Source organism: Ceratosolen solmsi, unplaced genomic scaffold, assembly GCF_000503995.2.
Source record: "Ceratosolen solmsi marchali unplaced genomic scaffold, CerSol_1.0 scaffold35, whole genome shotgun sequence".
Classification (NCBI taxonomy): Eukaryota; Metazoa; Arthropoda; class Insecta; order Hymenoptera; family Agaonidae; genus Ceratosolen; species Ceratosolen solmsi.
The window spans coordinates 1555659-1572463 of NW_011948423.1; the positions used below are offsets into that span (position 1 = coordinate 1555659).

Here is a 16805-nt window from a genome sequence, read left to right on the forward strand (position 1 = left end):
CCTCTCTCGTTACCTCAAACAGACACACACAAGCGCACACACATGTTTTTTTACACAAGTTTAGTTGACGAAAGATATTAGAGAGTGTGGATTTAGTTTGTGAAAGATAAAAACTGTGAGAGTGAAATTTGAGACAAAACACTGTACATTGAATAAAGTTATATTTGCTTGTAGCGAAAGAAAAGAATGTACTTACAAGTTGCGAGATATAAACCTTTCACTTTCCCAAGAGCGTATGCACTTTTCAAGGCGAAATGAGCATACCCTTGGAAATTATAATATCCTAGTTACAAATATTATTTTTTCTTTTATAAAAGTAGGCTTTTATGGATTGTTAACTATGACGGTTGCAATTTTTCGGACTAACATTGCAAAATTTTCGTGTATAATTTTTCCGTTTGTTTGGAGAACAAAGGTGGTAACGCCTTTGAGTTTCGGACATTGCGTAAATATATTTTGCAATTTTGAATTATTGTAATTAGTAGGAGCTAAGGAACTTTGAATATATAAATTTCCCATTCGATTTTACAATATTTTAAAAGAAGTTTTTTACTGCAAATAAATAATTTAACATGGCTTTACTAATATTCATACTGCACACGGTACTTTATAATGTCTTTTTTAATTGGATTATTTAGATAGGAAAGGCAAAGGCAAAGGTATTACGCTAATAATACGTTTAAATTAAATTTATGTCTCATTTAAATGTATCATTACATAATATGATTATTTAATTTATAATGATGTAAAAATTAATTGCGTTCACGAGGTGTCTCGTAAAATCATTGATTATGGCATTGCATGTATGCTTAGTAAAATTATGAATTATGCATGCTCGTCAGTTCAGTAATGAAATATTTTATTATCATGAAGTGAGATTCATAAAATAAATAATAATTAATATTTAATAAATTAATAATAACGCATTTATAGATATTTAAATGGTAATATTTATTTCTTAAGAATAAATAAGTGTTACGCGGGTCTTATGAATATAATTATAAGTATAATGAATTGTTGTAATGGTTGTTGGTCTTTTAAGTGAAAATTAATTAAAGTGATATGTGGTACGTACGAGTTACAATTTTTTTTTTTTTTTTTTTTTTTAATTTACCATTCTAATTAATTATGCAAATATTTTGAAATTATGATGAAATTCCGCTGCGTGAAATATAAAATTGTCACAAGATTACACAACGTACTCGTTAATGTTAGAAATGTGTTCTATACACAGGACATCCAACTTTTTTAATTTTTAATTGTTCTAATTGACTTAAACGAATTTGTTTATTTAATTACTCGCCGATATATACTTATCTTAGCAATACTTTTTGAGAAAACTGTTTCATAAAAAATTAACGATAACTTAACTTTTTTTAATCTCGTTCGGGATACTATCGAATTTCAAAACTCGTATAATCCTTCTCAAGATTTAGCCCTACGAGATTTCATATACCTCAACCTCGACAGTCCATCCTCATATCGATCATAATTAAATTGTAAGTAAGGCCCGTAGCTTTTGCTACGCGGCCTCTTCCCCGAGAGGTCCGGACGATTAAGCGAAATCAATCTCATGAACGAGAGCACTCACATGATTCTCGGCCGGCGCGGTGCCTCCGGATGGGATACGTAAATCTCCTCCTCCCGGGGCCGGTGTTCTCGTCCGCCGGCGGCACTGCCACTCGATCGCTCGGTCCCGTGGCACCGGTCCCCTGGCCAGTCGCTCCACTCTTGCTCGTCGGACTCGGCGCCTTGGGAGCACCGCTTTATATCACTTCCGCGGGCCTCCTTCCACTCAGCGGCGCCCTGCCCCCGACTCTCGAGCACCTTTCTAAGGATCGCTTTCCCCTCGTCGGCCCCTACCCCCGCGCCCCTTACTCGCACTGGAATTTTAGATCGATTTTACTCGAATGGTACCCGATCAACGGTTATTTCCATTGCTCCGAACGGAGTTGCTAGAGCCTTTTGTCATTGATAGGCCGAGTTTCAGGTCTGCTCCAATTTTCAACGTTGCGGCAACCTTTCGGGGTATTGGGGCTTTGTTTTGATTCGCCAGCTTTCGCGAGAAGCCAAAGTGTGGCTTTGTTGAGCAAGGGTCTGTCGCGGATAGCATTCGCGAATCCATTTAAGATTTAGTCAACGAATTTCTTGCCTCAAGCTGACTTTCGCCCCGTTCGTTTATCGCACGATTTTCAGATTTAATTGATGCCACTTGGGTGGTGCGCGTAAAGGACACCACTCGTATTCGTGGCAAATAAAAATTGAAATCCTTTCATTGTAATGTAAGTTGCGGCAGTTGAATTGGAAAACAATGGCGAATAATCGAATTTTACTTACAGATTGTACTTTTAATTTCAATGGAATATTATTTGAGGCAAGTTAAGAAAATGAATGTCCGATCCTTCGGGCAATCCGGGAATCATCGGATTTGCATTGTATGAGACGATTGAAATTAGTTTTCTTTTAGACGTATTCCGGAGATTTGTATCGGTTTTCGCAGTTGTTATTAAAATAAATTAGTAATACAAATATTCTCTCTTTTTTTTTTTTAATGAATTTTCATGGGCTGTAAAAGGTTACGTAAAATTTACAAATATCAATACGATTAATGAAAAATTGCCATAATGTTTGAAACTTTGAAGTAATGAGACGCAAATAAATACAAGATTAGTGAATTTCTTGAGCAAATTTTCTAAGAAGCATAAAACCTTTTAATTTAATAAAAAGTAAGTAAAAGTAATTTATATTAATTTTCTCATTTATATCCATTGTATTACGGATTTCACTGTTTAATAGACCATGATAGCGCTTTTTCTTTTCTAGCCCGTAAGATCTCATTTAAGAGAGAAAAAATGTATACTTGATATCGTGATGTTGAGACCGTAATTTAAGTAACATTCATAATATAAATGACACATAAATAAATTTTACTATATTATTAACTAGATTTGTGTCTATAATAACAATCGACACCTAAAATATAAATTAATCGTATAGTTTGATATATTGAAAAACGAAATGAAAGAGCTCATTTACCAATATTATATAATGCGATTTCAGTGTTTATGAATAAATAGCTAATTTTTCTTCCAAGATTTCTATACGGGAAATTGACATGCGTGCTATAAAATTACCATCGTAGAATTTTTAAATTACAACATACTTTACGAAAAACATTATAAATATTTATTAAAAATTTATGAAATAAAAGCATTATTAAATATTCAAAAAGAAATTTGTACAATAATGATTGCCAAGTTTTCTTTTAGAAATCGAACGATTATTAATATAATTGAATATATTTCAAGTATATTTTGAAATTGTTTTCAAATAAATTGTTTTATGCTTGTTATATACGATAAACTACCACCCATTATTCCATTAAATCGCTTTATTCCACCGCAAAATCACTTACAACAATAGGCTATTCTTTACTTCAATCAATTTCAATTCAATCAAAGTTGAAAATATTAATATACAAAAATTCACTTTTAATATAATACTTTTTTTTTTTTTTTTTTTTTTTTTTTAATACTGCCAAGCATACTAAACAGCCGATTTATTATGATGTGAAATTATTTGTGAATTCTGAAATACGAAAATTTATTATACTTTCAGAACTAAATTTAAAAACTAATAAAATTAAGCTGAAAAGTATTTTATATATTACTTTATGACAGAATTGTAATTAACGATAATTTTTATAAAGTATTCCTTTTCTTTTTGTTAAATAGAATTCCATAGAAATGTATCAGTGGGTCATTAGAGCACCCTCACTTTAGTCGACATACTTTCCATTTCGGCTTACATTTGCGTATTTACACTTGTTTTTTTTTCACTTTTGTTTGATCTCATATTCATCTTCTCGAATCGTGCGATATATCATTTCCATCCTTTCACCTTTCTCGTCTCAATCACCGATGACATAAAATAATTTTTAATTTCAAAAGATGCTTTTAAATATTTGTTTTTTTTTTTAATAATTGGATTTAGTAATGCACGTACGAAATTGCGCGAATAAATTGAGCTAAAATGATATTTGATTTTTATTTAATTTAATATTACCCAACATTTCTTCATCTAGGATAGATCGATGAAATATTATAGAATTTGCATATATTTTCATCTCATACATAACTGGTTATGATAACTAATTTTATCATTGTTAATTGTATGTTTTACCGCTACGATAAATTGTATACAGAAGATGAAGATCGAAATGAATGCATTTTTATTGCTAGATAAATATGTCATAACATCGAATAAATATATATTTAATCAATACTTTAATATCGGAGTTATAAAAGTTTTTTTTTTACATTTACAGATACTATGTAAGCAACTGATTATTTAGGTCAAGTTTAATTTTGACTAATTCTTCATTTTTTAATTGTTATGTAACATTGTAATGTTTCAATTTTTTTTTTTGCTTGTATTCATTAGTTTGAATATAAAATATTTAATTTACTATATACTATCCAATTTTAATGCAATAATTTTATATTTCATTTAAATTAACAAGTATCGATCCATATGCTTAGTTGGTATAGTTATATAAGTTGTTTTATAACAACTTAATAAGAGTAATTAATTCGATGAATCTAATATTATCCCCGATTCTCATAATTTAAATATTATTAATTAACGTCGGGCATTGTAATTATTATAATTTTACATTAAGTGAGCTGAAAAATAAATAGAATATTTAATTTAGTTATTATATTCATTTATTTATATACAAAATATCCAATCTTATAACTACGTATTAAAAATATAATGTATAAACGAGTATTAGGCACATTTTTTTCATTTATCGTCTTTTGCTTTTTCATAAAAATTATGTTTATAAAATTTGCAAGAATTTTTGAAAATACGGATTTTATTTTTATATTTACAATTTTTCTACAACGAAGTATTTATATACAGTATTGATGAAGATCATTTACTTCTTTGTGAAAAGAGCTTTACATTTTTTTACTATAACTTTTCCTATAATTTCGAAATAAGTAATTTGCAGATCTCAGTATGTAGAAATGTCGATAATAATTGAAAAGAGATGAGAAATTGAATTATTATGTTGGCACATTTTAACAAACCTTTTAGGTAGTTTCAAATGATATATTACACAAATTTCTCAAATAAAAAAATTATATCTATGACAATTAAGATTTAATTATTCTAGTATATCTTTTAAATCAACTTCCCCATGTACTGTATTATTATCGAGATTAATTTGAAATAAAATCCTTATTATTCTTCGATAAAAAACACTCTACAAATATATAATTAATCACTTTTTATTTATTTTTTTTAATGTTTTAACTTAAACTGTTTGTTTGTTTGTTTGTTTGTTTGTTTTTTTTTTTTTGGTAAAATATTACATAAGATATCAGTTTTAAATGCAATCATGCCTTGGCGATTATAAATTACGCATTATCTTCCAAATATTATAGCAATTTATGATCGTAATTTATAAGAAAATACATTGAATACTTGGATTGTAATTTTTTTTTCATTCGTTTCGTCAAACACATAAGGGCAGCATTCGTTTGCGAGTGTACAATGTCTACCATTAATTATAATAATTAAATTTATACATTAATGTCATGTAAGAAATATTCTCGTTTAAAGTCCTATGGATAATGGATGGCAGTGTCGGTTGTTCAGACCAGCAATTTATTATCCTGGCAAGCGGGACCCTTGCTTGGATAATTACATGCTCCGGCACTTGAGTCGAAGGCTAAATGAACTGGACAGTTGAAAACATGCAGCGTGTAGCGTTTCTTCCAATTATCCCAGTGACAAGCATAGAATTTGTTGCAAAATTTGGGATGTCTGAAAAGACCTGGCCTGGCGCATTCTAAATTGTCATTAGGAGAGCTGTCGGTGCTTTTGGAACTGATGGATGATTGTTGCCGATCAGAGGAATCGATCTGACTTTTCAGGTTATTGGGTGTCCTCGGAGCGCCATCGAATAGAGATTTACTCGATCTTCTTTTGGATGTTATTGCAGGGCTATTTGCATTAGTATTTTCGACTCTTATCAACAGCGGTCGACGACTCTGCGTTTGAGCATTCAAGGAAGCTTGATTCTTCCTGTATACAGGCGTAATGAGAGTTTCGGTTGACGATGGCAGGTAAGTATTTGATGGTCTTGCAGGTGGAAGATAAGCACTTAAAGTATTCGTTTTTGGTAATGGTAAGTAAGTCGACAGTGGTTCTCCCCTCGATCTTACAACAACGTTTCCAACACCTTCATCTTGATTTGCTTTAAGGCTCGAAGATTTTACGAGTCCGTTGGATGGGATATTTTTTATAAAATCGATATCTTTTCCGTTCTCCTTATCGCTCTCCACATCTACGTAGATGTCACTTTCGTCATAATTAGCTAAATCGACTGGGCCACGATTTTGAGATTTAATGGGTAAGGGTTCTTTATTGGGTGCTCGGAAAATTGCAAATGGATCTGCCGTACAAGTACATTCGGCGCCTAATTTGCCAAGAATCAATGGATGCAAATCGCTAAGTTTTACAATTACTTTATTATTTTTATTTTGCGCATTGGATAAAGTGCGGCCTTGCATTCTACCGAAATCACCGGTGTATGTTGTTATTTCTGGTGCAGTGGTAGTACTTTGTTGCGTTAAACCAGAATTTTTACTCGTTACGCCATCAAATGCTGATATGATTTTGATATTTTCTCGATTTTGAGCAAGAATACCGCTATCGAAATTTGTACCACCAAATGACGTTACAACATTTGAACCTATTAAAGTTCTTTGTCTATTAAAGTCTTGATTTTGTCGAGAGTACGATTTTTCTGGCACAAAACTATTTATGAGCTTATTAGATGGCGTTTGATGACTGAAATCTCTGGAATTTTGTTTATTCGATATTTCGTTGGATTGGGGTTGAGAAACGAAGTACGGAGAAGCTTGATTATTTAAAATTTGTGCATTTAAATCTTGAGGGGCGAAATTTCTCGAACCCTCGTTATTTAAGAATTTATTGGATGCTGTATGATAAGTCGATCCAGAATATCTGGATGCTTGATTTATCAATGGATTATCGGCTGATCTTTGTTGAGGAAATTCTATCGTAGCCTGATTAGATAAGATTCTATAATTGGAAAGTTGAGGTTTGATATCAGCCGAATTAATATTTCGTGCAGTATCAATAGCCAATGATCCATCAAATTGATTCTGAGAAAATTCAGCAGCAACAATTGGTTTCTTCAACGCGCTATGCGTTAATGGAATTTTCGTACTAGGTGGATAATTCACCTGAAATAAAATTTATTTTAGAATAATATATTATATTATAGATGAACGTGAGTACAGAAATAGAATCATTTAATTTTTTCAAAAATTTCTACCGTTGATATGAAATCAATTGGCTGATTGGAGCCCAAAAGTTCCGATTCAGTCGTCGTATAAACGCCAGTTTCTGTATAGAATCCATAATTATCTTTTGTCGATTTAATTAAATGACTATTTTGATTTGCCTGCAAAATTGTGAAATAAATAAGAATTGATCTGTATTATACTATTAATACATAAAGTCATAATATTGTTTTATAAAGCCACAGATATAATTATCAAATACTAATATATCACTGCATTTAGTAGAATATTAACATTAGTAATTATTCGTTAAATTTATTGAGAGTATAATTTAATGTTCTTAAATTTTATATTTCAATGATTTTATTTATTTTTTGTTGTTGTTGATATTCCACAAGCAATAATCCGCAGCCCGTTAAAACCAATTTTTTTCCTGATTAAAAAAAAAAAAAATTTTTTAACCTTACCGCCTTAGTTTTTGTAGTTGCTTGTTGATAATTGACATTGGTAAATATTGTTTGCCCAGCAATTTTTTGACCGAAATTGCCTTGATCAAAATTAGCTGTAATATCGGAATAATCCGAGCTGCCAGTCGATCCTTGTACCGTTGATACATAATCATTTTCTTGATTGAACGAAACACCAACATCCAAATACGTATCTGGCTTGGTCGATAAGTTATTCTGATAACTTTGCTTCTGTGTGGTGATAGTCAGTGGCACAGGGGTGGTTGTGACCACAACACCAAATTCCGCTTCCAATTCGGGTTTAACGGTGGAAATTGTTTGTGATAATGTATTGATGCGTTGTACTGTAGTTTTAAATGTCTCTAATGGATTAATAGAATTATCAAAGGGCGATGGAGTAGTGCTGAAGACTCCATTATTTTGATCTTTCGTTTCTATTATAACAGAATTTTGATTGTTATATGCTTGGATAGTTTGAGACGGTGTCGTTCTCGTTGAATACGTCGTTTGTCGTTGTCCGGGGATACTTGACGATCCTTTGACCTCCACTTCTACTAAAGGTCGAGGGTAAGAGTAGCCCGTGAATTCAGGTGTTTCCGATGCAGTATTATACTTCAATAAGTCACTATTGGTAAAGTCGGTACTGGCCGTAGATGTCTCAAAATTAATTGTACTGCCTGTTGCACCAAAGTTACCAGCAAATGCTTGCTCTCCAATATTCTGAGGGTTTGGTTTTACTCGCGTGCCACCGGTTCCCATGACATAACTACCACTTCCACCTATCTGAGCAGTCGTGATACCCGTTTTTGTCGGTCCTGTTTTCGTAAATCCTTCATTCGTAAAGATTCCTTGAGATTGCTGTTGATCTTGACTTCCTATGGTACTTTCCGATTGAGTTTCTTGAATAGTCGATTGCTCATTCGCTCCATTACCGGCACTGATAATAAATGAATTTGGTAACCTCGTATAAGTAGACGTTCTATAATCTTGTATGTCATTTTCTGTCACTTTATTCGCTACTTGACCATTATTGTACTTAATGGTACCGCGGCCACCATTATCGTAATATTCATTAATTCTGTAGCCAGTGTTTTGTTCTATTGTAGATGGATGATTGTTAGTCGATGTATCCGGCGCAGACGTCGATGAGACATCAAACTTTACGCCAAATAATTTAGAATTGTCAAGCTCTACTTGCGGTAGTGAATTACTCAAGGGTACGACTGTTGGTACCGTTGAGGCTATAAATTTTTAGAAATACATAGATATAAAATATTACAACGTAGTTATTAATAAATAGGATATTTTTCAATAATTCTATTTAATATTTGTGATATGCCAATACTAGTAAATATTTCTATCATTAATGTTTAGTTCGATTCATTTATAGAAAAATCAGTTGCATATATATAGAAAGAATAAGATCGGATGGATTATTTAATATTGAATTTTTTTTTTTTTTTTTTTTTTTTTTTTTTTTTTTTTTAACTTGCTATCTCTTTTATATATTTCCAGAGATATTACTAGTAGAAAAATGAGAAAGGAAAAATCTTTTAATAGCTTTCATTCAACTAATTAAAAATACTTCATTCCATTTCAGTTAAAATTATTCACAGTCTTTATCAAAATAATATTCAAATTAAATTGATTCGCTAACTAATGATATTAGAAATTTACAGATAATTGTTCATTTTAATTAATCATATTAAGTTTTTCTATACAATCGTAAAAATCTTAATATATATAACAATTTATGAAAGCTGTAATTATTTGGTACCGTATATTATTGCAATGAAATTATTAATTGAAAAGTATTCAAATAAAGTTATATACTTAGAATTAAGTTACTTTGCTATTAATAACTTATATAAATTTTTATATGTGAAATAAGACATATATTTTTGAATTAAAATTTAAATGAAAAAGTTGATTGTATAATATCTATTATTTTCTATCTATTATTGGATAATGTCTATTATTATTACTATTATTATATGTATACCATATTGCCATATTTCTTAATTAAAAAAAAAATATATATCTTGTAGATTATTTCGTTGGGAAGTAGCAGTATTTTGTGAAATAATAGTATAAATACCAGAATAAGAACCGGATGATTTTATAAAGTTCGTGGCTGTGTTATCAGGGCCATTCTCACGAATTATAATGTTATTGGGCAGCTTTGGCGATTCTCCGAATTTCGTAATTCCAGTATTGCTCGAAGTAATACTTTGTCCAATAAATGGAGAATTTGTTAGGCCATTAGAGGTGTGATCTGTACCATAATTAGAGGCTGTCGTTGTAAATGACGAGCCTCCGAAATTCGTTGCACCTGCAAAATCTTGCGATATTCCATTTTGGCCGTCTCGAACTACCGTAATAACTGGCGTTACTCCATCTGTCAAATATTCAATAATATCCTGCTTTTAATATTTATAGTTGTATTGTTAGTTTTCTACATCAATGTTAACATATTAAAAAGTAGTTTTTCACCTCAAACTAAAATTTAACGATCAAGAAAATGAAGTAAAATAAAAAAAAACTTTCCAAAAATTGTAATTTTTAATGAGGCTTTTGTATAATAAGTGAATGTACAAGTTGAGTTGATTGAAAACGAAAAATTTTAGAAATTACCGAAATTGATTTTCGAATAATCGTCGACATTGGTTGCCTTATTAAAAGTCTGCCCATTTTGAGGATATCCGTAGGACGTGAATCCTTTTGACGTTTGGCCCGAATCAGTAAAACTTTTTGCAGCTTCATTAGTATATTCATTGCCGAAATTTTCAGCCGATGTAAGTCCCATAGCTATTTGCGAATGGTAAATTACAGCTACATTGAATGTAAAAATTGCATATTTTAGCACATTGTAATAAAACCGATGTTTCGAATAACTTACAATTAATGGGCGTTGTCCCATCAGCATCTACTGAATTATATGTGTTTTGTCTCGTTACGAATGGAATTATTGTCGAAGTAGGGAATCCAGCTGTATTATATGACGAATTATACATTATTGGACGTACTGTACTGGGTACGTATTGGGTATTACCTATGGTTATGACACTATTTGTACCACCATAAGTATCGTTTCTCGTCGTTGAGTCGAATGCATTAAAATTCGTAGTTTCACCTGGAACTGATTTAGTAATATGCGTATTACTATATTGATTCGTAGGCAAAGTATTTTTCACGGTAAATCCTGCAGTATTTGATGCATAACCACCAGTAGTGACATGAGCTGAGTTGCCACCAATCGTTCCCACGGTATACCCAGTAAATGGATTTTTCGAATATCCATACATATTGTCTGATGTATACCCTGTGTTAGAAGTCAATCCATCTGCGAAATTAACTGGGCTATCGGTAAGTCCTGTAGTTACGTGTGTGTTTTGATTGAAATTATTATTTATACCAACAGTAGTCACTGAATTTCCCGAATGGAATTGCGTAGTCTTGACTCCCTCTTTATTGTACCCTGTGATATCTTTATTGTTATAGTCATTATTTACATTTGTACTACTTTTATTATCGCAATCATCCGATTTTGTATTATCTTTCTTATTGTGATTTTCATTATCAGTATTTACATTTTGATCGTGGAATTTGTTCGTATTAATACTGGGTCCATATACAATTCCAGGATTATTATAAACAGGATAATTGTATCCTCCTTCAGCATATCCGCCGTGTTGTCCGTAATTGAATTCAACCCCAGACGGATTTAAATATTGTCCGTCATATCTTACACCTGCTGTGGGAAGCTCCGGTTGTTGTTTATCATCGCAATCTACCACATCGACACCTGGTAAATTGGCCTGCGGAGTTACGTATCCATAAGTATTAAAATTTGGATTTCCTTGGACAGTTTGTCCCGAATTGGCAGACCCAAAAGCATTATGTCTTTGACCGTTTTGTCCTACTCCCGTTCCAGCTGTTTCGTGTGAATTATAATTATTGGCATCATAATTTACTTTTGTCCCAGCGAAATTCCCATTATTATATCCATGATATGTTTTTCCTGCATCAAAAGTTCCTATTCTATAGTAAGTTGGTCCATTATTATATCCATAATTTGTATTATAATTCTTATCGTCAGAATTTATTCCTGCTCCTGCAGCATCGTCTATCTTATAATTATATCCATGCCCAACACCAGCTTCAGGCGGTTTTAACGCTGGTTCAACAACTCTATGTGTGTTATAAAGATTTTTATCGCAATTTACTTCACTCCCCTTCGAAACAACGGTTTTATAATCGTATCCATTGTAGCCTACATCTGTTTCAGGAGTCCTAATCGGATTAAAGTTTTGTCCATCCTGTCCTATTACGGGTTTTACAGCATCATTCGAATTAACTCTCGTTCCTGTAGCGTAACCCGAATCATAATTGTGCTCGTATCCAACTCCATCTTGAGGATTATTTACCGGATAATAAGTTTGACCGTTGTTGTATCCTACAACAGGATTAACCGCGTTATTTGTATGATAAATGCTTTCACCATAATTTGTTCCTATTGTATTGACACGACCGGCATTGTGATCATGTGCATATCCCGAGCCCGTTTCTGCGATTATTACGGGATTATAAGTTTGACCATATTGGTTTATCGCTATTTTATCACCATTTTTTGCATTGTAACTCTTTCCATCGTAATTGACTCCCGTTCTAATACCACCATTTGCGTTATAATTATGTTCATATTCCAGTCCACCTTGAGGATTGTTTACAGAATAATACGTTTGACCCTGATGCCCTATCGCCGGATTAACATCACCGTTTACATTATAATGTTTATCATCGTAATTTCCTACAGTTGCAGTCGTAGCGCTTACATCATCATTATTCCCATGATATTCCAACTGTATTCCGTGTGCTCCTGCAGAACCATAAGTCTCTTCGCCCTGTCCTAATACTGGCCCAACAAAGCCACCTGTATTATAAACTTTTCCATTGTCGTTTACTCCCGTTCCACCATTATTGCCTAAATTGTAATTGTACCCATCACCTCCCACGCTAATCGAAGGAATTCCTACTCTATCATAATTTTGCCCATCGTATTGAATTCCTATATGTGCCGGTGACTTAAAACCTCCGGTTCCATTAAAAACGTTCCCGTCATAGACATTCTTCAATCTATTTATATCGTAATTTTCTCCATTATGCGAATTTTGTACAGAAGCAAGACCTTGCCCGGGATATCCTGTTTGTATAATAAATCCATTCTGACCAAATATTCCATCATGTGGCATGTGCTTTTCTTGTCCATTGTATTGGTTACCGTAAGCATATGTGTTATATCTATTATTATGTTCAGGACTGTTGCAATTTGGTACTTTCCATGGCCATTCGCAAATCAATTTATTCTCATCAAAAACCAAGCCAAATGGACAACGAAATTCATAAGGTACCATCTCGGATCCACCTGAAAATATTATTTAATAATTTATTAGCATTAATCATGACTGAGAATGCTTAAACAATATGGTTTTACGTATGATTTTTATATACACCGGAATTTATCATTTTTCATATTTCAATAATTCAATATTACTTGAATTGAAAATTCTGATTTGATAATAATCAAATTGCGATTGGAAACATTTACCAAGATCGTAACAGGCGAAGAACCATCGGCAATTTTGCGGATCCGCGTAAAAGCCGGGTTCACTCGGACAACGGAATCTGCTTCGAGGTACAGGCTCGATTTCACTACTCCCCGGGCACGCCGAACCTTTCGACAGAGATCCTGGCCACACGCAAACTTCTGTCCGTTCGTCAAAAGCTAATCCAGCTGGGCAATCGAATTCAAAAACCGAATAATCATCAAAGTCCTGATTAAATTTTACGCACCTATAAAATCTGCAATTGCGAAAATTTATGTTTATTTATATGCTCGTAGTATATTATGTGGATTTGCAAAATTTCATTGAGGAAGCGATGTTTTGCACAACTGCTCCGGGGGAGGGTGAGAATACATGGTTAACTGATTTTACCTGTTACAGCTTTTTGGATGGACAAAATAACCTTGTCGGGTACAGGTAAATGCTGTTTGCGTATTTTCTCGAACGGCTCGGATTTTCCCCTCGGTATCGACGATTCGCACTATTCTAAAATCTGAAGATCTCACGTGTCGTGGATAAGTAATTTCAGTGCCCTAAAATAATGCGTGGATAATAAATATGATATATCGATTAAAATTTGTTTGTTTTGTTTTGAAATACGAAAAGTTAAGTGTTCCAAAAAATCTAAATATTGAATAAATTTACATATAACCAACGACAGATCAATATTGCGTATTTTTCAACAATTATAATTAACAGAAAAGGACAAATTTACAAATACGTGAGAAAAATTATATGTATTATGTTTTATGGAATTTATTTCAAATATAATTTAATTTCAATTAATTGTCAAAAGATAGCAGCACCATACGCTTGCCACTGCTAAATACGGAGAATATCGATCGAGTGGCTTTGTAACTCACAGGGTAAAGAGAATGTAATTTCCAAGAGAATTTAATTATAATATATTCTTACCTTTAAATCTTTTTCTAACGACGACAGTATCACAGCCCTCGTTTTTCTTTTCACGTCCACGAAGGCTTTATATATCGATTGAACCAAGGATTTTCCACAATTAGTTTTATAATCATTTTCCACGTCGCGTAACGCCAATCCATACAAATCTCGTAAAATTACGTACTTGCTCTATCGATAAAAGTACAAAATTTAAAAAAGTTAAAATTTATTATTTATAAAGATGGACTGATAAAGACTTATGGATATGTATTTTGCTAAATTTCTCGAAATGACAAGCAAAATCAATTATTTTTTCTATTATTATACTAGTACGTGAAATTAGAATTAGAGCGTTGCTTTATTGAAAGTGAATTTACCAATTTAAAAATTATGAAAAAGTAATTTTTAAATTACAGTTTATTCTTAACAAATAATTCAAGATTCTATGTTATATATATATATATATATATAAAAAAAAAAAAAAAAAAGTAGTAGTTATTTATGTGCGCAATCTTCATTTTGATTATAAAAATTTATTCTTTTATTCATTTCCCAAAAAGGTCCATATCTATATATACATATGCATAAATACACATAGAATTTATCAAATTTGTGATTATTTAATGAAGGAAAAGCGAAGAAACCTTAATCATTAACGAAGTTTCATCTTCAAAGGCAATCCACGTTGTATTTTTAAATGCATAAGGCGCCGTGAGATCTTCGTCTCTTTCCACTGTCCAATCGCCATTGCTCATTGTTTCGCATAGCTATGTTTGAAAGAAAAGTATTTATTTAGTTGGAGAAATAAAGATTCATAAATTTAATCCAATGTACGAGTCAAAGTGTAATTGTACTTTTTTACGATCCATGAACTTGGGCTGTTCGTCCACCGTTAACGATCTCGGCGTGTTACTCTCAGCTTGTTTCAGCGTAAATTTCAAAGCCTTTGCCGGTACTGATATAAGTATTTTGTGTTTTGGTGCGCCCATACCACTGATAAGATCCACTAAACTATCGGTATTCAGCATGTCGAATAAGCCCATTAATCGAGACGGATGGAATGTTCGATACGTCTCGTCGCTATCTTTCAAGTAATGGGTCGCTACTGTAAAAACATCGACGTATCTGAAGAACAAACGTTTAAAATTCTGTGATCGTCAATTAATCCTTTTATTCTTATTATTAATTTGCCCATTGAAATTAAAATTGCTTTATTTAGCTGCATAATTTGTTGGATATGAATGACGAGGGAATATTAATTAACTGTAAAATATGTTAAGGCTAAAATATAATGAGGCTGTAAAGACGAAATAATAGATTCGTTAGTCAATCTATACTTAATCGAGTATAATTGCCTTAATCAAGAATCTAGAAGAATCATAGAAAGTTGTATGATTCGTTCTGTTTTTTTTTTTTACTTTTTATTTTTGTTTATTACTTTACGTTTATAATAATAAATGATTATTTTTATTTAAGTTATTTAGTAAGAACAAAGTTTAAGAAGGAGTTTCAAAATTGATTTATTGACAAGCATTGAGACAATACTTAGATAAGTTCATAATTCATTTAATCGCAATAGTAATGACCTTTGCAAAGGAAAGATGACGCAAATAATGGCAAATTGTCTATGCAAAACCTTTGGCAAATGCATTTGCTTTGGAATGACTGGCAGTCTCTCGATGGGTGGCATTCTCGAGACTAAATAAAGTCGTTTTACTATTTAATGTATCGGCGCTCTCCTTACGAAGATGCAGCTTAAAGAGAATATCGCGAGCGAGGGTCGTTATGCGAGGCTTAAAGCTAAATGCGCGTACGCTCAGATGGCCCATCAATGTCGTAGTCGTTTCCTCGCTCTTCTTATCCATATTAAAGGAGGAAATCTGTCTTGTTCGAGCGTAGAAAGAACATGATGACTCGCGCCCGCAAAAGTGGTGCAGCCGGTCATTGCAGCATCGCGCATTCCAGGCATGTGACCCAGACCCAGCAGTGGTGGCTCGTCCGTCAAGAGCAGAGATGCGAAGAAGGCTAAATTTGCCGAGGGACGATGATCGAGGGACGCGCTTTGGAATACGCCCATGATGATCCATCGACTCGTACAGCTCGTGCAGTCCGATTCTTTTTACTCGCTGTAATTTGAGGACTTGCGATCGTCGTAATAGGCGCGAAATCGCTCGTTTTACCATAGTTAGCCAAGCAATTTGTCGGGCGATTGTTGCCCTTTACCGAGGATTAATAATAAATTCTTGCAATTTGCTTTAACATATTGTGAAGAGTAGTCATTTACTATACGTTCGGTTGTCGCGGGTAAATCAATTATGCGGTTCGCGGCTTCTTTATTAGTTCGAAAAGATGATGACACGAATGCATCGCTCGTACATCGATGACGATGTATTTTAGTTTTACGATCGATGAAGTAAGTAAGGATACGGTATTAGCATTTCTGAGGTATGCAAGAGTGATTAATTGTTATTAAG

General features: G+C 32.7%; 2 protein-coding genes across 2 annotated transcripts in view; both read right to left on the bottom strand.

Annotated features, from left to right (window-relative positions):
• The window catches only part of C1q-VP (C1q-like venom protein), a 4569-nt gene extending 2710 nt beyond the window's left edge, over nucleotides 1–1859 (bottom strand). Inside the window, exon 1 of the mRNA XM_011499462.1 lies at nucleotides 1592–1859. Coding sequence (XP_011497764.1) covers nucleotides 1592–1593 — 2 coding nt within the window. The 5' untranslated portion in view covers nucleotides 1594–1859. The remainder of the gene's footprint in view (nucleotides 1–1591) is intronic.
• Nucleotides 1860–5356: 3497 nt separating this feature from the next.
• LOC105362380 (uncharacterized) overlaps nucleotides 5357–16805 on the bottom strand; it is a 47374-nt gene continuing 35925 nt past the window's right edge. The window contains exons 5-15 of the mRNA XM_011499819.1: nucleotides 15186–15456; nucleotides 14976–15098; nucleotides 14350–14520; nucleotides 13807–13967; nucleotides 13419–13672; nucleotides 10710–13235; nucleotides 10445–10618; nucleotides 9909–10208; nucleotides 7811–9051; nucleotides 7376–7504; nucleotides 5357–7283 (exon numbers count right to left, since the gene is read on the bottom strand). Coding sequence (XP_011498121.1) covers nucleotides 5664–7283; nucleotides 7376–7504; nucleotides 7811–9051; nucleotides 9909–10208; nucleotides 10445–10618; nucleotides 10710–13235; nucleotides 13419–13672; nucleotides 13807–13967; nucleotides 14350–14520; nucleotides 14976–15098; nucleotides 15186–15456 — 6970 coding nt within the window. The 3' untranslated portion in view covers nucleotides 5357–5663. The remainder of the gene's footprint in view (nucleotides 7284–7375; nucleotides 7505–7810; nucleotides 9052–9908; nucleotides 10209–10444; nucleotides 10619–10709; nucleotides 13236–13418; nucleotides 13673–13806; nucleotides 13968–14349; nucleotides 14521–14975; nucleotides 15099–15185; nucleotides 15457–16805) is intronic.